At 37.5% G+C, this 21,389-nt stretch overlaps 1 protein-coding gene across 1 annotated transcript in view; it reads right to left on the bottom strand.

Annotated features, from left to right (window-relative positions):
* Positions 1 to 844: 844 nt before the first annotated feature.
* LRCH1 (leucine rich repeats and calponin homology domain containing 1) overlaps positions 845 to 21,389 on the bottom strand; it is an 86,090-nt gene continuing 65,545 nt past the window's right edge. The window contains exons 17-21 of the mRNA XM_053455531.1: positions 18,279 to 18,388; positions 17,296 to 17,433; positions 16,145 to 16,222; positions 10,182 to 10,428; positions 845 to 932 (exon numbers count right to left, since the gene is read on the bottom strand). Coding sequence (XP_053311506.1) covers positions 10,222 to 10,428; positions 16,145 to 16,222; positions 17,296 to 17,433; positions 18,279 to 18,388 — 533 coding nt within the window. The 3' untranslated portion in view covers positions 845 to 932; positions 10,182 to 10,221. The remainder of the gene's footprint in view (positions 933 to 10,181; positions 10,429 to 16,144; positions 16,223 to 17,295; positions 17,434 to 18,278; positions 18,389 to 21,389) is intronic.

Raw genomic sequence — 21,389 nt, 5'->3', positions numbered from 1 at the left:
TGTCAAGTGAGAACCGTAATAAATTAGTATATATTAATTCTGCATTGATCTTGCAGGGAAGCACCATTCCTTTCTCACCTATAATATTTTTGGATATAAAAATGCATTTGTGTAAGACTCGATAAATGTTAAAGAGCAACCATAAAAAATATTTTACAAGCGGTTTGTAATTGGAATGTAAGTTAAAGCAAATACTAAGGGGGGATTCCAGCTCCAAAGGAGTCTTACATTACAGAACACACAGTAAATGAAACGAATGTTAAGCCGTGGTCACATCAGAGGCCTTTCATGGTTTTTATGGTGGACAGCGATTTGTGTTACCTACAGCCAGGTTTCCTAATTAAATGTACGCTATGCTATACAAGTCCCTCTATTTTCACGAATTAATGTAATCATATAAATTAATGTAATGAAACATTACTGTGCTGGTATAACGATGCAGTCTTATGGGAGACTTAATACGCTCAAACTGACCAGCTATACCTAAATGCAACGTAGACAGCATTCTCGGAAAATGTTACCTTCTCTTGTATGTTCATTTAATAATCCCGTTTGGAGAGCAGCTAACGATGGATATCTGCCGGAAACAAATTAAGGCCTCGTTGATTCATATTTTCTTTTAGATTATGTTTTTTTGGTTCAAGATTTGACACACAATACACATGTACTATTTTGTGCAAAATAATGTGCAGCTCTTAAATGCTGCTTTGGATTTTTTCTCAGAACCCTCTCCTTGGAGATCAAGGGCTGTCTGTATCATTTAAGGCAGCCTTGAGGGTATGTGGTGCCACAGTCAAATTAAACACGATGCAGTAGTTTCATAGAAATAAGGCCTGCTTTGTAGTAGTTACATCCGCCAATGCTTGCACAGTGATGCCCACTTTCACCAAGCCTTTTTCTTCTAGGATGTGATGGGGTAAACACAGTTTTTCCTACAAAAAAAAAAAAAGGAAAGATGATAACAACATAACACCAAAACTTCATATGCCTTTTTCTTTGACTAAAGTACAAATCGGAGATGGAATATTCTGAAAAAATGTAACAGCAAAAGGCAAGTAGAATTTAAAATCTGATGTAACAATGATCAATATGCCGTTTCTACAATTTTATGCCTCAACTAAATTATCTGACTCCATAGGTTACAATTAAAGTAAAAATGTCAACCCCTTGGTAATTTTGTCACAAAAAAACAGAAGACCCACCCGATACCAACAATTTTCTGCCAAATTTGACCATTTTATTCTTATTTCCCCTCCATTCCTAGCCCGTTTTTTTTTTTTATACTGTTCCTCATTTGTGTTTGTGTCTGCCGATCCGGTTATAATTATCCCATTCTATGCGGTGTACTGCAGGAACGTCTATTGCTGGTAACGCATAAAGAGATGTTTATAAAACCAAGTAGCCCAATCCTTTCTCTTTTCTCCTGTAACCTCCCATACCTTACCTATAGATTTAAATGTTTTATTGCAAATAAATTGCAATAAAACAAATGTATTTTCTGCAGTCTTGATTCAAGACACATTAGTATAAACAAGTCTTTCTATATTAGCTTTTGTACTAGGCTTTTGTAGTTAAAGTAATCAAAACTACGGTGCTGATCAAGAATACCCTTACAATGCGATCTGAGCATTTGCAGAGATTGAAGAAACAAAAATGTCAACTGTAGATACAGATTACCTTGGTTAACTTAAAAGCAGCCCAAATTAACAGGGGTCCAGCATGCTTATTCATAAATTCTTACAAATTGATGGAAATCGTTCAAGCTAATAATTGATCCCAAGAATGGGTATAAAAGGTTGCAAGCAGCACATTATGATTGACTGCCATAGATCTGTTGCAGCCACAATGGCCCATAAAGTTCATGCAACATGTGGATGGGTAGACCAAGGATATGAAACCCACTGCTAGATATATTGATTGAGCTAAGGCAGGCAACGATGGCCAAATAAATTGACCGTTCTTACTGAGAAAAAAAAAAAAAAATGTAGCATCTTGTTTGTCTTATACTCAAATATACCCATAGCAATTTTCCTCCCGGGGCATCATTGCATGTGATGTCTATCAAAAATATATTCTTTATCAATGGGGATGCTAGTGGTCTAGCCTACATACTGGATTTACAGAATATATATATTTAATCTGTGAATTTAGATAAATTATGTTTTATGTGGGGTATATCTAACGTGAAGTAAAAGGTTCCGCTTAGCCTACAAAGCTGATGTTGTGTTCTGGGGGGGGGGGGTGTAGATTTGTTGGTTCAAGTAGAAAGAAAATTCTGAGTTCCATCCTGTGAATGTTATTTAAGATACAGCACACATTTTATACTGAAATTTGTGTTATTTATTAATTTCTTAATATTGCACAAAAAATAAGAAACAAGGCATTCTAAAAAGTGTATCTTATGAACCTTTAAGCAGACTGAGCTGACAAGGAAGAGTAGAGTGTTTCATCTGACCCTTTACTGCCAGACAATTTCTGTAAAAAAAAAAAAAAAAAAAAAAAAAAAAAAAGCCATGCAAATCTTCTATTAATTATGTCCCGCTGTCAGTCTGATGTGTTTTGAAATATGCCTCCCTTGGGGTTTGAAGCATTTATGCATCAAATACATCACTTCCCAAGTGCAGACATCTGGAGTGTAGCAGTCTCAGAAGGGAGAACTTTTGATAATGTTTTTTTTTGTTTCTGAGCACTTACCATTGTCCTATTTAGACAGAAATGCTATTCTTTAGCAATAATTGACTGTTCGCAGAGCTGAACTTTAGAATGCATACAGAAATGTGCATGACAGGACCAGGGTCTATATCCATGAACACGCCATTACTCTACCTTATTGGCAGACAGATTCACAAAAGCAAGGTATTCCGACAGCATTTGCTGAGACTGGATTCTCCACAAAGCAGTCTGGGCATACGCCTACATTTTTGTTAGGGGTGACATGCATGCCTGAAGACATTTGGAGATCTGTGACAGAACTTTTGATGAGCCTATATTACCTCCCTGCTTGTGAGTGAATGCGACATTGTGGTATATGTACTGTATTACACTATTGGTTGTGGTTTTATCTTCCTTCGAGGTATCTGTTTGCAAGATCGTTTGAACCAGGAATTTCCAGATATTCCAGGTTCTGTTTTATCTCGTTAGATATATCACTGAGCGCACTTTATCACATTTTGTGGATTTATTTCTTGCTATAGTATACAGGACTTATGTTGGTTTTACTATCCTAGCCTTCTCTAGAGTCACTACTTATAAGCCACCTCTTTCTTTGTACACCGTACTAATCAACAGGTCTTGATTTATTAATGTTCTCTGCCTTTTATCACTTATAATGTCTTCAGCACCTAGAATATTAATGCCCTCAGCTTCTTAAACAAATAGAAAAACAGATATTTATTAAAATCGGTGGTTCTTGCCATCATATATTAAAGGCTTTATTTTTAATTAAAAGAGCTGACACCAATAATCTCAAGACCTCATGGGTGTTGGTGAGGCACTGCAGACTACCAATCTGTCCGTACTATCTCCCAATTATTAAAGAGCACTCAAGACAGCTAGTGTCGCAGGAACTGTGCAGTCCAACACATTGTATATCTTTAAGAAAACAAACGATGATATTGATGCCCACGGGGGGCCAGCATGGGCTATAGTGGGCCCTGACTGTTGTGCAGAGGAGGTGTAGGCTTTTTTGGCGGGAATTTAGGGGGTGGAGTTCGGGGCAGGTTATTTAAGTGGCTGTTGTCCCGGGCTTAGGAACATTCTTGTGGTTAGCTTACCTGGTTGCTTGTCCCACCCTCCCTTTATATTTGTATTCTGGTTTGGGTTGTGGTGTTTTTGTTACAGTCTGCCGGGCGGCAGCTTGCCAGGTATCCAGGGGGTTAATGTGGTGGTAAGTGAATTGTTGGTAACAACTGGTGGTAGGTTCTGTCAGTGCTAGGCACCTCAGGTCAGGTTGGGGGCATTCGGGTATGTCCCTTCCTTAAGTGGTATTTGGTTATGGTACCTGGATTACTTGGCAAGCTTGGTGTGTTTAGTGTATATATTTACATGTTTGTGTTTTGAGTCATTGTCCTTGTTAACCCCTTCAGGACCGGGATTTTTAAGCTAGGGTGTTGCTAAAGGACCGGAGCCGTTTTTGTGTTTTTGCCATGTCTTTCTTCAACTGTAATTTCTCTCTTATCAATTGGTGCACCCACACAAATCATATATTGTTTTTTTCAGCACAAGTAGGGCTTTCATTTGAAACCATATTAAGCTGGGTAGTACATTGTTTTATTTGAAATAAACTGGAAAAAGTGGTGAAAAAATGAAAAAAACGCATTTTTTTACAGTTTTGTATACATACAAATTGTACACACATTGAACCAATGGGAAAAAATTATCCCAAATATATTCATTAACTTGTCCTGATTTGGAAACCACCCAACATGGCCAGGATTTTTATCTATTTTGACCAGTATAAGGCAAATATTGCAAGGCATGCATCACGTTTTTGAAATGTAATTTTTTTCAAATTTGGCATGGTAGACTAATAACTGCAATAGTTGTCACAGATACTGATTATCCCCCCAAAATTATATGTTTATGAACAGTAGATAAGTCAAGGTGTACAACTAGGGTCATTTTGACACTTTTCAAACAGGGATTTTATCGCCAATTGCTGCCAAATTTTGAGGTATTTTTATATTTTTTTGTTTTTTTTGCATTTGTTGCAATGTTGCTTTAGATTTTATATTATATTTTGTATAGAATATGTGCAACTGCAGAAAAAAACACCAAATTGTGTTCACCAACATCCCCCGGTTCCAACAAGGCCTCACATGCATGGTTCATGCAATTTTTGAGGAAGCTATGAGGGCAAAACTGGAACATGCGCATTTTTGTTTTCACATTTGGAATTTTCAGAAATTGGTTTCCTGGGCCCATATCCCATTTGGGACATTTTGGAAGCCCCCCAATGTAAATTACCCCATAAAAGTATATATTTATGAACAGTAGACGAGTCAAGGTGTTCAACTAGGGTAGTTTTGACAGTTTTCAGCTAGCCATTTCTTCAGTGATGTCTGCCAAACTTCACAGGGAAATAATTTTATTGCGTTTTTAACGCATACATTTCAATGTTGCACTGAATTTCTTGCACATCATAAGTGCAACAGTGGAAGAAAACACCACATTTTGTTCACCAACATCCCATGAGTCCAACAACGCCTCACATGCATGGTTCATGCATTTTTTGAGGAAGCTATGAGGGCAAAACTGGAACATGTGCATTTACATTTTTTTAAATATTTTTTTTATCAGATTGCTTGTAAGTGACAGGTTTAGGCCGCTGACATCAATCAGGGAGACCGATCAATAATCAGCGACTTAAAATGTCACCGACAAGTGATCAGGTAATAATTATGATATTTTCATTTATTAATATTTTGTGTTTTTTCATAATTACCCTAGATGACCCCTCTCTCTTTGTAGAGCAGGGTCATCCGTGGGCTGCCATAATGATCCGATCACTCCTATTGGCCAGGAGCGATCTGATCAGCCCAGCATTTGACCTGGAAGCACCCTGGACTTTCAGGTCAGTGCTGTTATTTTTTTTATTATTATTATTATTTTATTAATTTTTTTTTATTAATTGTTTTTAATTCTTTTTATTTTTTTTTTTTACATTTTTTTTAACTCTTTCAATGCTGATGCTCCATTGGAGCACAGCATTGACTGATATTTAGTCCCCACAAGCTTGTGGGGACTAATATTAACCCCTGCAATGCTGCGATGGGGGTCATACACAATCGCAGCATTGAAGGGGTTAATTGAGGAAGAGGGGGGTAGGGGTTAACTGAGGAAGGGTAGGGGTTAACTGAGGAAGGGTGGGGGTGGGGGGGCTGGTCTCCACACTCATGTGGAGACCAAAGAACCCTGTCTCCCTGTCCCTGAAGCTGCCTCTGGCAGCTGGGACACAATCTCCAACAGACTGGAGATTGTAGGGGAGGAATCTCTCTCATCAGTCCTACAGGACTGATCAGAGGACTTCTGGGGGCTCGTTTTTGCTGTTGCTGGTCTGCCTGGTTTCCAGGCAGACCACCAGCAGCAGAGCCCCCACAAAACGGGAATTAACCCCTTCAATGCCGCAATTGCGTCATTCAATGCCGCGATCGCGGCATTGAAGGGGTTAACGCTGCACTGACGCTCTCATGGAGCGATCAGGCAGCAGGGGGGTGTTGGATCAGGCCCCCACACTTGTGTGGGGACCCATTCAACAGCCCCCCCCTTCCCTGAAGCTGCCTGTGGCAGCTGAAACCGCGATTGCAGATTTTTCTGCAATCGCTGTTTCTGCCTACAAAATCACTCCGTGGGAGTGATCGTAGGCTTGGGGGCGGGCTTAGACAGGCTGTGCTGTCTGCCCAGGAGTCCTGGGCAGACAGCAGCAGCAGCGCCTCCACGATCACCGCGATCGTGGTGATGTGGGGGCGTTTTTTGGAGGAGACGTACCTGGTACGTCCCGGTCTACCGGTGACCAGTAACCAGGAAGTACCAGGTACGTCCCGGTGCTGAAGGGGTTAATGCACCTATGTTTATTGTTTCAGGTTTTGGCGTGATAATGACTCAAATATAAATTTTCTTATCCATATTCAAATGGTGTGTGGTGTCATTTTTGGAGTTAATGGGGGTTAAGCCTAGCCCGGAAAATCGAGGCTACAACAGTCAATGAATTACTCAAGTAAGCAAAAACTACTGATGGCAGGATACAGAGGGAGACTTGGATAGTATAGCTATTACAAACACTGTCTGGGAATAATGGAAAATGCATTAAAATCCTATTTTGTTGCATTTCCCCATAAGAAAAATAATAGTTCAAAAGTGAGGATGCAAATAACGTGCTAATGCACATAGCTAGATCTTATTGGAAAATACACGGAGATGATTCAAATCATTAAATTGAATTAATTGCAAAGAGCAAGGGATAGTGAACCTGAAATGTATTTAGATTTCCTAAAAGAAAAAGGGTTGGTGATTACCCCTCTCACTCAAATGGCTGATGGGTTACTCCATATGGAGCACAAAATGTATTGTTGTTTTTGGTAGACTGAAGTGTTAAAACTTGCATCACAATCTGTAACTGTTACAAGGAATAGACACTGGAGTGTTGATACCACACTGAAGATGTGCGTAATTAAATGTGTCTGTCAGTGTTAGCTCTGTGTTGCCATGTGTAAAACTCATAACCCTCTGACACTTAACTACAGATTACTTATTTTGCTACGGCTTGTCCGCTGAATCCCTGTCACTCAATTCCAAAGATGTGATAAGCAAGACAGACTTCATTTACTGCAAATCAATAGTGCAATAAAAAGGCTTACCGACTGCTGCAGCCGTATCGGCTTTTAAACCATCAGATGTTATATCCAATCATAACACTGTCTAGCATTAACTATATAAAATGTTTTAAAGGGAAGCTATCACTAGAATTGTATTTACTAATAAACACACATTTCAAATGTGTTGCTGCATGTTCTACGGAGAATCTCACTGTATGCTGTGTACCATCAATGCCTCGCCAAGCTACATCGCAAGAGTTAACATGGAGATGCCAAATCATTACAGCAGTGTTACTTCTTTAGATTAATAAAGCAGATTAATGAAACATACAAACAGGGCTATGTAGCTCAACAGCGTATTAAATGTAGACACAGCCCAAGTTGCCACAGCACTACAATGGTGAAGTCAAGTTAAGAGAAGAACGCATAAGAGCTTTAAGAGTAGGCACTTATTACTAGAAGGAGGAGGGCAGGAAAACGTACATAACGTTTTTCATTTTCCCCATGTAACTAAAATGTAGTAAACTGATTGCAACAGTTGAGTGCCCTTCTGAGCAAGACTTTGGTCTTCAAACAGCATTAGTGAACAGCCAATATGCTACAAATCATGAAACATAAAGCTGCATTTTCCAACATTTTTTCAACATTACATCGCTTGAGTCATGATGTTGGATGTCATTTGCGTCATCTTTATTTAAGTGATTATGTTGCACATAAGGTCACATTTGATGCAATCATGTTCTGTTGTGTCCTGATCAAAAAGAGCCTTGCATGCCACGAGAACTAGCTTCACAAGTAGCAGAGGATCAAGAAAGAGTACTTGCATAAAACAAAGACAAGTGATTAAGTCACTGTATACGGTAGTTTTTAATTAAATATATATATATTTGTATTCCTTGTAAAGTTATTCCTAATTGGATGAATCCATCTCAATGTGTGGTAGGTTACTATTTGCTCAAGGTAATTTTTAAGATTGTCGTAGAACAATATGGGTTCAAACCGAGTAGGGTGATTTAAGAAAAGACTCCAAACGGTCCAGGTTTCTTACCCAACTGTAATATAGCCAAAATTCATAGGCGAGACCAAAAGCCTCCATACTAGTTGAACCAAACCTATTGCTGAGCAGATAAGCAGTGCACTCTTGGAGAGTGCACTGTTTATCTGCTGATCAATACAGTTGGTTTGATAACTGCTTTAAGGCATTGACATGACTGGCAAAGGGAACAGCCTTTTCTATATAAAGTCCATCTAAATTGTTGAAATTAATTTTAAGAGAAAATAAAAAGTGATCATTTGGGGGCAATATCATGCTGTTAAGATGCAACATGCTACAAAGTTATTTAACACCAAAAACAACATAAAGACGTAAAACAATTTCCTATACACCCTAATAATAAAACAGTCCCTATAACTCATCAGATTGTATTCATCATATTTACTGGCTGATCCGTCGTTATAATCCTTCAAACTTTGTTTTTATTTTATGATTCATAACGTGGTCATTTAATAATTTGCTGCTTGAGAATTCCTTTGTAACCTATAATGTCAGCCATGCATTAATTAACAAAGGGATAAAGATTTTTCTTACTCATATTAGTACATTGTGTACCAGAGCCAATAAATTATTTTTTTACCCTTCACTTTGTGATTAATATTAGGATTACTTTTGTAACTTAGTGCATGAATCTAATCTGTGGTCTGTCCATGCAGAGGAAGACACTGATTAATCTGTATATTTGCAGCATGCTCCCAAGCTAACTTTCCATATAGTTGTCTTATATGTTGTCATAACAGGAAGGCAGCCCATGCTGTTCTAAAGATGCAAAAGCACACGGTGAAGCTGGTTTGTTTTGTGTCGGTTCCAACTCAAGCTTTTACTTCCAGAGGCCCTATTCCCTCATATGGAAATTAAGTTCAACTACGCTTCATGATGTTAGGCTAGGCTTAGTAACAAGTAAATTTCAAGGGTTTGCTTATTTAGAAATAAGATGGAAATGTCTGATATAGCATTTAGCACAAGGGGAGCCAACTAGTATCCATCAAGCTTTTGTGGAATTTCATCTTCCAAGATGCTTCCGTTATGATCAGTCAGCAAGTATCATGAGAGATGCAGTTCAACAACAGTTGGGTAACTAGATTGATTAACTATTACTGGGTGAATGCTTACTGTCCTTACTCAGACAGTGGACTGCTATGTAATATATAATACTCAGCAACAGATACTATATGGACAAAAAAGTTTGTGAACAAGTGACCATCACACACATATATGAGCCAGTTGGACATCCAATTAAAAGTTGCTTCCAGAGGCACTATGTAGTGGGCAATGCTACAGAAGACAACAATCGGCAGCCCCGCTCTGTGAATGTGTGGTCTACTGCTTTGTGGCCGAGCTGTTGTTACTCCTAGATGGCAATGTATTTACCTTTTGCACTCAGCGGCTGGCATGTTTACCGCATTAAAAGATGTGTGGTGTGGCACAGCCTCCATTGTGTAAATGGGCTGCTTGTGGCCACCAAAGATCTGACAACCCTGGTTTTGAAGCCTAGGCCAAGATACGTTACTGCTCCTAGACACTTCCAATTCACAACAGAGCTTACAGTGGACTGAGGCAGAAGGTCTTGTGGCAAAGGTGGTATTCTATGACAGTGCCATGTTTAAAGTCACTGAGCTCTACAGTACGCCCCTTTCTACTGCCAATGTTTGCCTATGGGAATGTCTGTTAGCAATTAATTAGGAGGGGTGTCCACATACGTCTGGTGTATAATACATCAGGTACCCTGCAGGCAACACGTGGTGAAAAAAACCAGACTAAGTGTTTTTTGTTAATGTACAATAAAGATAAAAAGGGAGGATTAAATGAAGTACCTTCATAATTCCAGGAACAATGATGCAACATGCAAACAGGTTAAGCAGATACTGCATTCCAATGATAACTTAAAAGCATTAATGCAAAAAGGAGTATGTGTAGAAGACAAAAGCCTATCATATCCCAGGAGTGTAAGAAAGTAGCGAGCTGCGGAATTTTCTCTTCCTGAGCCAGAAGAGCATCAACAGTCTTTTGAATGTGGAGGATATTCAATTGAAGGATGTCATTTGGAGAGCAGAGGTCAGCCTGTCCGTAGGGCAGCCGTCAGAACAGAGAGAAACATTACACAACATTAAAAAGACAACACGGATAGAGAATCCAATAAAGCAAATCAATATGCTAGGGGTTAAGCTTAAGGAAAGCCTGGTACATGTGATTTCCACAACAGCAGAAACCTCTAAGCCAGCAAATTACTAGAGCACAAATGATAAAGTTCATGCCCAAAGGCATTTCTTTCAACAATGTCTATGTGTACACCAAACAAACATATATGCACAACATTTGAAGTACATTTACTGCATTAATCTGTTTAGGGGAGTATATAGATACAGGTAGATGACATGCTGGCAAAATAATTATTTCTACACAGAGTAAACATGGATAAAATAAAAGCAAAAGGAAGCTTAAAAAGCATCGCAATTGAATATGAGGTTGGACGCATGAAAACAAAGGAGTAAAATTAACATATAATTTTAGAACCCGTAAGTGAACGATAGAAGAAGAAAAGAAAAAAAAAAGACTACATGAATTAATTTTATTGACCCATTCATCCCCTCAGGTATACAAGCCTGTGCATTTAGTTATTCAAAGCACGGAGGTATGTTTTTTATAATAATTATTCCATCTAGTATTTTTCTCCCTGTGAGGCATAGTGAGATGAATGACTGACTGTGCGTGCACTTAGAGATAGTGCTACTAAAAGGTCAAGCAGGCACTCGCCATGGGTGTGGGGTCTCCCGGTGCCCCTGTGCATTGCAAGGTAGTGAGAAGTCTGACAGCTGCCACTGGCATGTAGTCGAGGTTAAGGGGACTGGATTAAGATGTCACATTCAGACACTCTTCAGAGCACAGGATTATGATGTCATATATAGGTGCTATCCATTTATTTAAAGTATCAGAGTAATCATAATAATATAATAATAACCAGTGCTAGCGTTGGGCAGACCTAATACTCCCCTCACATTTGTAGTAACCAGGGATTGTGCCAAAAAATATTAATTTTTTTCATGACAGAAATGTAATTGTCACATTTTCCAAATTTACTAATATCATTAAATATATACATGTATAAAACTCATCAGTGTGTAAAAATTACTGGGTGACAACTAATAATAATGACTTAAATAATCAAATACACAACCAATTGATTTTTTCTATAGACATATATATTATATTCAGTCACTAATTACATTATTAGGTCTTAAAATGTTTCCTATTATCATATAATTTAATAATATGAATAATAATAAATCAGCACAGATGAGTTTAGTGCATCCAAAAGAAGGGCACGCAAGCAGGATTTGGGATGTTTATGGTGCAGCTATAGTACAAAATGTGGCTTGTTGGGGTGGAATAGGGCAAATATTCTTGCACCATCACTGGAATTATCTCCCATCGCTAGAAAACCACCCACATGGGATTTCATAAGACAAATTAGCTTTCAAATGCAGGAATAAAGAAGAACTGAAGGTAAGGGAGACATAAAAAAAACAAAACATTTTGTCATATTTACCATGATGGAATTTTTTACCCTAACAATAGGTTATTTACTAGTTTATGAATTCACTTACTTTACTTTTATTAGTATTTCAATTATATGATAATAGGAAACATGTTAAGACCTAATAATGTAATTAGTGATTGAATATAATTGACATACCTGGGAACGTCTGGGCTCCGGCTCCCCGGAGCCTTCCCTTGTGGGACGGAGCCAGGACTGCACACTGGGTGGTCCCGCTGACGTCGGCGGGCGGCCCCGCTGATGCCGGGGGAGTTCCCGCTGATGCCGGGGGAGTTCCCGCTGACGGCAGGGGTACACACCCTCATTTTATGGAAAAATGGGCGGGGAGCGGGGCGTGTCAAGACCCCGCTCCCGCGACCCGGCGGATTCGGGTCTTGACCCGGAGAAGCGAAGAAGCAGTGCTCTCCCGCCAATCTCGGGGTCAAACCCAGAGTATGATAATTGATATGTCTATAGAAAAAAACAATTGGTTGTGTATTTGATTATTTAATCCCTTAAGGACAATGGGTTGTCCTTAAACCCATTAAAAACAATGCACTGTGAGTCCGTACATGGGGTTAAGTCATTATTATTATTAGTTCTCATCCAGTAATTTTTACTCACTGGTGAGTTTTATACAAAAGAAAAATTTGCAAAATTTATCAAAAATCTATTTAATAGCCTGTTCATAGTTCCTTCTTCTATTGCACTGCTGCAGCGCTCGTGCGATAGAGGAAAGACCCCATTTGCTCAATTGCTGCCGCGCTTGCTAAAATGCCGGCTGAGGCCCCCATTTGATCCCCGTTCTCACACCTCCCAGCCAACACACTCACCGCCCAGCCCAGAGTCCCCCCGCCTTCCCCAGTGACTGACGCGAGCTGGGCTAACAACGCAAGGCACGAACCCCCATTGGAATTACCCACCAGCCGCCACTGGATATTAGTGAATTTGGAAAATGTGATTGATAATTACATTTCTGTCATGAAAAAAAGAATATTTTTGGCACAATCCCTGGTTACTACAAATGAACCTTACTTCCTTTATCCTGCTAAAATTATTTTATGTTTGAGATCATTCATGGCACCCCCATGTATTGTAAAAGAAAAAAAAATTACAGCAGTTCCAACTAGAAGCTTTTCTATGACACTGCCCTGCCCTCTGGTGGACATAGTAGTCTCACGTATATTAATTTTAAATTATTTTTTTGTTTTTCTTTAAAAGAGCTTGTGGGGTATAGAAAATGCTACACATTTTTAACAATGAAATCCATTTTCGCATATGTGACCTCGCATTGTGTAACCACGCTCTGTTCCTATCTATTATGTTGTGGCAAAAGATTCAAATGACGAAAGGGTGGCTCTGCATACCTCTATGAATCTAAGTTACTGATGTTTCCTACAAGATTCAAGGTCTGCAGGTTGATATGTTCTTACTAATGACCCATCTACTAAACAACTAAACTCAGTAACTAAACTGACTAGTCAGCGATACAACTTCTAGGACACAGAGTCCTGAAAACCCTGCTAATCACTCAACAATGTGTACACACTTAGCAAATGTATCTCAGAATTCCTTCACAATAAATGCTTTTTTCAAATAACAACCACAGCTTGTCTTAGCAGTTAAATGCAAACCTCCAGGCAGCAAATCAAGGTCAAAGCAATTGCAAAACAAGATTGGGTCACTTACAATTAAACTTAAGTAATACATTTCCAGATCCCCAGATACAAGACAAATATGTCCTTTATATATACATTTAACCCCTAAAGGACCAGGATGTTTTTTTTTTCTTTTTGTGCCCTTCCTGACCGAGGCTGCTTTAACATTTTTGAGGGGCTTGTGTTTAGCTGTAATTTTCTTCTTTCTTGTTTTACTGTACCCACACAAGTTCTAGATAGTTTTTTTCAGAAAAAAGAAGGTCTTTCTTTAGATACAATTTTGATCATATCCAATTTTCTATCAAAAAAATTATGAAAACCCTTTTTAGTCATTTGCAAAAGCGAATAAAAGAAAACCTGCTGAATAGATTCTAATATTTGCCCTATGTTTTTTGCAAGTAATAGGTCAATGAATAAAAGTATCTGTCAAATCTGGTAATCCTTGTCCCCCTGTCCTATTTGGGACATCTTTGAAGCTTAAGAGTGTTTTAAATGCTAGCATTTTAACTCATTCCATGCACTAATTCAACCACCAGCCTTTGTCAAAGTTTGTGGTAGTAATTCTTTGTGTCCCCCCCCCACACACACATTGTACTTTAGGTATGAATTTACAGCTCTTGGTATATGTCACTAACAAACATCTCAATATGTGTTCAGCAGGTTCAAAGGTTTGTTGGGTTGTTTGGGAGCTAAAAGGCCACATTTTGACATCTGATCAGTCTACACTCATGTCATATTTGGGACATCTTTGAACCTAGCCAATTAAGTTTAGTCCATAAAACCATACTAGGCACCCTATAGGTCAAATGCTAGTATTTTACTCATTCAATGTCAGAATTTTTGGGAAGATACAGCACTAATTTTAGCACATAAAAATAAATGACTTTTCATTTTATATTTTAGGACTTTTTTACATTGTGTTGGAACTGTCTGGTTCCCTTGATGGTGACATCACTGAAGAATTGTTTTTACATGCTACCACAGTTTTATTTTTTGTTTTATTTTTTTACATTTTTTTAAAATATGTTTTACTAATCATATTTTGATTAGAAAGCTGGGCTGTAGAAACACTCTTTGAAACTTGTTTATTTTTTATGGCGCACAAGGATAATCCAGGGAGGGGCCACACTGGGCCCTTGCAGCAGTTTTCAGTGTTGCTAAATGCCTCAATATCGAGGCACTACAGCAACACTGTTTAAGCAAAGAAAGCAACCTTTGATCACTTTCTAAACTTATTGAATGCCATAATGTGCCAGGCATGTAATTGGGTAAAACTCTGCTTAGTATCAACATATTAAAGCCGTACACATTATCAATATTTTTAAGTAACAAATTTTTGCATATATATGTGAGTAGTAACTAAACATAAATGATATCTATACAATGTAATGTAAATGTTTAAATTAAAATGAATAATACAAATAATAAAAAATAAATTAATATTATAATCCACAATGCAAGTAGTGGTACCTAGTTCTGGAAATGCAGATTGGGAAGCCAACCTTTAAGAAATTGTTTGGTTTCATATTGCAAGGGTTATTTTTGGCGTATTTTTCCTACGCAAAAGTCCATGTTTTTGCCATTTTTACCAAATTTAACCATGATTTGCCTTTGCCATATTTGGCAAATTATACATGTTTTTTGTCTGGCAAATTATACATGTTTTTTTAAGGGCGTGTATAGCCTTCTTTTGACACCATAGAAATACAAAAAACACAATATTGCTAATATGTAAACAACCTATGCCAAAATAGAAAAAAATTGCAATTTCGATTAGGAATATTTCTAAAGAGTAGATGCCACTATTGAACACTAACCTAATTTGTGTTCAGCAACATTCCTGGACTACATTAATGCCTGACATATGCTGGCTGCTTCAACCACAAGGATTTTAAAGTAATCACAAAGTCTTCTGTGTTTTATCTTTTATAGGTCCTTTAATTGTGTTAAGCATGTCTACAAATTTCTAAACTGTTTTTTATAGCCTATAAAATTCATTTTGTAGTGATCATTGTCTAGATATGGTCCCAACCATATGCTATTCACCCCTGTTAAAACGATTTAAGGTTTAGATGAGTCACTGATTCAAGTCCAATGAGCCTAAGAAGTTAGGGATCTATCGCGTTATAATTAAAACCAGTATGGAGTAGTACAGAAATACTAATACTGGTATACCACTACTACCTTCCTTCCTTATTTCCATAACCGGAGTATGTTGGTTAAACACTTCCTATATATAATTAATGCATCTTGTTCAATAAACAGTTAATATTGGCGTATATTACCAACATGCTGCCTGCAAACATTTCAAGTTATTCATACCAAAAATTATTTTGAAATACCCTAGCATTTGCAAATAAATACAGGAATTAATGTGGTAGCCATGATTATGACCATGTTTTGCATGGAATGTTAAACAGCTGTTATAAAATGATTTTAACACACAGGATCATGAAACTTTTACTGCATTCCATCCTAATGCAATATATTATTCACATTAGCAGTTCAATACACTTCTGGGGTTAATAGAGTTGACAATTCAGTCTCCATCTGGCACAATCAAACTGGAAATAAGAATCCTTACCTCTGGTACTCCCATTCTTCTACATGCGTCTAGAAAATTTTCAACATTCCTTCTGCATTTGGCCATGCTAATTTTTGGCTACAAAATATAGAACATGAAAATTAAATCCAGATCAACATATTTCGAAAATATCAACAATTACCTCAACATTTTATCCTGCCGAAACATCTCTGGTTATTGCAATGAAATGTTTTTTTTTTAAAATGTATTCTTTAACTTTTTACAATTTTAATATTTTTAATCTTTATAATTCTTTATATTGTATATTTATGGGACTCTATTGCCCTGTATTGCTCAGGTCTGAGGAGAGAAAGCCCTTGTTGGAACCTTTTTACCACGATCCAGGATTACACGGCACCCTGTTTGGGTTTTCTTTGAGTGTTGCTGAATGCCTTAATATCGAGGCATTTCACCAACATTGCCACTTAACCCCATGACGTGCCAGACATGTTAGCTGTTTTTAAGGGGTTAATTGTCAGTTTCATCATGTTAATTCTCATGTAAATTTAATACTTAAAATCTAGGAGGGCTGTAGGTATATTAAATGTTACACAATTAAAGAATTGTTTCTGGGAAGTGTTTTGCCGTTTTAAGTACTGGGGTGAGGTTTCTAAAGCTGCTTTGAGTTATAAATGTGTTGAATTTAGCAGAACAGGTGGAACAGTAGAGGGTGGTAGATAATAAGACATGGAGGTTATCAATGAAACAGTAAACTTGGGAATGTTGTTAATCCACCCCCTTATTGCTTGGTGTGTCCAGTAAAATGGTTTGATTATCTTTATATTATGGACTAAAGACAGAATTTATTACTTAAGTGTAACATTCATTTTCTAAACTCTAAAGACTGTAAGGTATTTGATTATTTTGTCACAGAAATATGTATTTGTGTGCTGAAATGCACACACATTTGGAAGATGAACTTTAAAGGGAGATTCATAGTTGCATTGGTTAGCCCGTTTCCACCACATTTAATACATGTGTTTACCCACTTAAAAATAGCCAGCATTGCCTAACTGTTAATATCTTTCCTCGCAAAATAGTCTACTATATAAATGCCAACAACGACAAAAATAAATAAAAATTAAATTAAAATATTTGTCTTTACAACCAACATTATTGTTAAAATAAATGATGTCAAGATGTGAACTTACAACAGCTGGAGACGGCACATGGATGCTTCCTACTGACCGGGGATGGATCTGATTAACTAAATGACAAAGGACAACTCCGTCCATGAGTGCAGATCCCAAGTCTTCAGGCAAGCAAATCTTTAATCTTGCTTCAATATTCTGAAATCAATGGCAGAGCTATTTTTAATAAAAAATTTCTGTAGACCTTTGTTGACAATAAGGATCCATATCTTTTTAATAATGAAAAATAAAACTTGAAATATTTCCATGTGCATTTTTTTCTTCACATTATTTAATTCATTACTTTTACACACTTTGCACAAATTAATAAAGCAGAAATCTGTAATTCTTTGTACTGTTAACATTTTTTAACAGTTTAGCAGTTAGCATCATAAACAAATGTCTCCCCTTGTTTGATTAACTTCTCAATTTAAATACTTCTATACCAGTCTAGATTCCTGGATATCTGGTGTATAACTCAGAATAAACCTGTGAATCAAACAGTTTAAAATAACTGTGTGCCATAGACTCTACTATCACAAATGGCATGCCATGTAGATACAAAATACAATATATTACATAAAAATAAACAGGTTTACCATTTAGAAAAAGCCATTAGTACTACATGACTGTGGCATATGTGGCATATAGTATAATTAATTAGTTAAATATATGCAATATTGTTTAAAAAATGAGAATTGTTGGCAAGGACTATTACTTTACATACAAACATAGCTCAGCTCTTGCTGCACTTAGGTTTGTTCATTACACAAGCAGTAGCTCTCAATGCCTTTTGAGCTCAGCATCAGAGCTGCATTTCTTTTTACACATAGGACAGGGAGTAGAAAAATAAATACTATGCCACCAGAAAAAAAAGATAAAAAAAGCTGCCCCTTCTGAGGCTTGAAATCCAGTCAGCTACACACCCAGTCATGCCAATCGTGATGTGAATGATGTCTAAAATCAGAAATAAATACAATTCTAGATATTAGGGTGGGCATTACCTCTCGCAGATTGTCTATGAGCTCCTTCTCCTCTCTCATTTGTTCCATTTTCCTTCGAATTGTAAATTGAGGATCTACGGATTCCAAATTCCTCTGTGGTCTGTTAAATACTAAAATTAAATTCAAGAAAGCAAATTAACATACGCACCAAAATTAAGTACATGGCATATTAAAAAAACACTGCACAAAAGTGTAACAACTTACAGTGAATTATCACGGACACACAATATGCTTATGAACATAAATACGATGAAAGGAACACACGTGATTTTGGATATGTTGTTTAACTCTACAGATAATCATGTACAAAGTGATTGCCTGCTTCAAGCAGAACTCGGACAGAGGAGAAGGCAGTGCAGCTCTGGAGCAGAAATATTTTAGCAAAGTAAGTACTTATTTTTTTGCGGACAGTATAGAATGCATATTACAGTACTTACCAAGTATTTTAATGTGAATTGTTTGTTGTTGGGGCAATATATGTGCCATGTCTTTAAAATACATGCTATAGGTTTGCCATGGTTCATATCCAATTCTAGGTAGATCTACCAGGCAGGGCCGGCCCTGCCATGGAACAGAGTGGGCAATTGCCCCAGACGGCACTTTGCCGCCCCAAGCGTCTTTTTTTTATTTTTTAAGCGGAGGAGCGAGAGGGGCGAGTGGTTTTCGCTTATCAAGTTGTCAATACTCGCTCGGCACCCCTCTCTCTCCTCTGCGAGCCCTCTAGTTCGGTCTCGGTTTGTAATGCTGAGCGCCGGAATATGACCTCATTTCCGACGCTCATCAGTGAAGCAGCGCGCACCGCGGCAGAGCAGGGAGACTCTCGCCACAAGACTGCTAGAAGGTAAGTGAAGTACAAATGGGGGGGGGATAGGGTAGATAATAGGGAGGGAGAGGAAGGGTAGATAAAGAGCAGTGGCGTAGACAGTGTGTGTGTGTGGGGGGGGGGGGTTTCAAACTTTGCCCCAGGCAGCACTATGTCTTGGGCCGGCCCTGCTACCAGGTGTTCCATTAGGGGTTCCACTAGGTCAGGTCTGTGTGTTTTTATACTGGTTGTGTAGTACACTACAGTGGGTTACATGGTGAAATGTGAAAGCGAATTGGTAAAACTGAAAATTGCTTATTGTCAACTGTGGTTGAAATCAGGATGTACAGCTCCGGTGCTTGAAGGGTTCAAACAGGCCCATAATTGTGTGTATGCCTCCCTAAAAGCAAGTAGTTTTATGATTTATTTATTAATTACAATGTCTGTGCTCAAACTGAGATATGCAAAAATGCAACCAATGCCTCAAATTGCCAATTATTGAATATTTTATATGGTGATCTCTGCACTTCATTACACAATCTAAAGTATTTTAAGTACGAGATTATGTGAAACTGAAACATTAGGAGAACAGCACTCATGCTTCATATGCTTCAAAATGACAGCAGGTAGACCCATCTGTTTCTCTTTTGATATATTACCAAAACCAAGTTGAAGATATAACAGGTGTATTTTAAATTACACATTTTTAAACTTTTTATATGGCCTTAAAATGGAGTAGCCATTAGTAGAAAAGATTAGACTTTTTTGTATGATAAATGTGATTGCATTTTTTCTTCACTTAGAAGTGGGTCTGAATAAATGACTTAGAAATTAAAGCATTTGAAAATGATCTCTCCTTTATTGCAGCACATATCCAAAAATAGATAAGAAAGATCAGACTTATCAGTCAGAACCTGAACACTGGCTCTGTCTTTGTTGGCTTCTTTATATTTTAAACAACCAAAATATGGGGAAAAAACTACAGTTGCTAAAACATGATATAATAATAACAATAACAATAAATCTGTGGTTTCAAAATCCCATATATACCGCAAAGCGCGCAGAACCAACTGACCATGCAGTTTATGTGGCACAGGAAGACTTTAGTGGTTAAGTGACATTACAGGGAAATCAGTTCCTTTACTGACACAGATTTATCTTGTCCTATGTTCTTCTGGGTCCAGAGGTATTAACATTCAAGAGTTGCACCATAAGAAGGTGCCTCAAGTCTTCCTTCACTGGAAGGGATATCTGTGTCAACAGTTTTCGCTCTACACCATTGTACTACCAGGAAAAAAAGTGTCGGGCTGCACTTCACTTACACCTGCCAATGCGTGAAGAAAATGCGTTTGAAATGCATTCCTCACAAAGATTCAATGTATTTGGCTTTTTTAGGTGTCCATTTTATTCATAAAAAACAAAATATTCCACAGGGAGTGTGACCATTTCAGAGTGCAACATTGTTTAGTTTTTTTTGTTAAAATTGATCACAGAAACAGATACAGTAAGACAATACAATTTACAGACAGCCTTCTAAACAGATACACACTAATCCTCATCCTACATAGGCATAAAAAGCTGTATCTATGTCAAAATCAACCACTAGGTGTGAGTAGAGTACACTCAACAGCACAGGACAAGAAAACAGTTCACAGTATATGTTTTGTAGAAAGTGAATAACATGACCTCTTTTTATGTTCTTATGTCATTAGTATTCATTGAATAAAAAGTTGATACCAGGAGTACTTAGTTGGCATAATCTATCATTTGCGGTACTTAGATGTAAAAAGAAGTTTAGAAAAATTAATATACAGTATATATATTAAATGGGTGTATTTGATATTTTGTAATACTACATCCCGTCTGTCACAAGAATAAGTGACGTGTAGCTCAAAAAGACCAAACTGGCCTTATATTTTAGCCTTAATCCACAGAATACTGATGCAGAGTAAAGGAATTGTATAAATGATTGACTATGTTAAATTTGTTTGTTAAAAATTTACCTACACCTACCAAGATGCCCATATCCAGTGCATATCAACATAGAAGTGAGATCCAGCACAAACCGTGTTGCGACGAGGGATAGGGTAAAACAGACAAAGGAAGATCTGGAATATCATAAGGTGATATTAGATTGTTCTACAAAGACTCCTTATAAAAAGACACCATAAAAACACATACACAATGGAGACAGCTTATATAACAAAAACATTTTTTTTGATAACCAAAATACATGTTCCCAGACATTATATACATAATATATTTAAATGAAATACAAATATATACATTATATATTTAATTAGGAAGAG

This window comes from Spea bombifrons, chromosome 2, assembly GCF_027358695.1.
Source record: "Spea bombifrons isolate aSpeBom1 chromosome 2, aSpeBom1.2.pri, whole genome shotgun sequence".
Classification (NCBI taxonomy): Eukaryota; Metazoa; Chordata; class Amphibia; order Anura; family Pelobatidae; genus Spea; species Spea bombifrons.
This window is presented reverse-complemented; position numbering and strand designations above follow the sequence as displayed.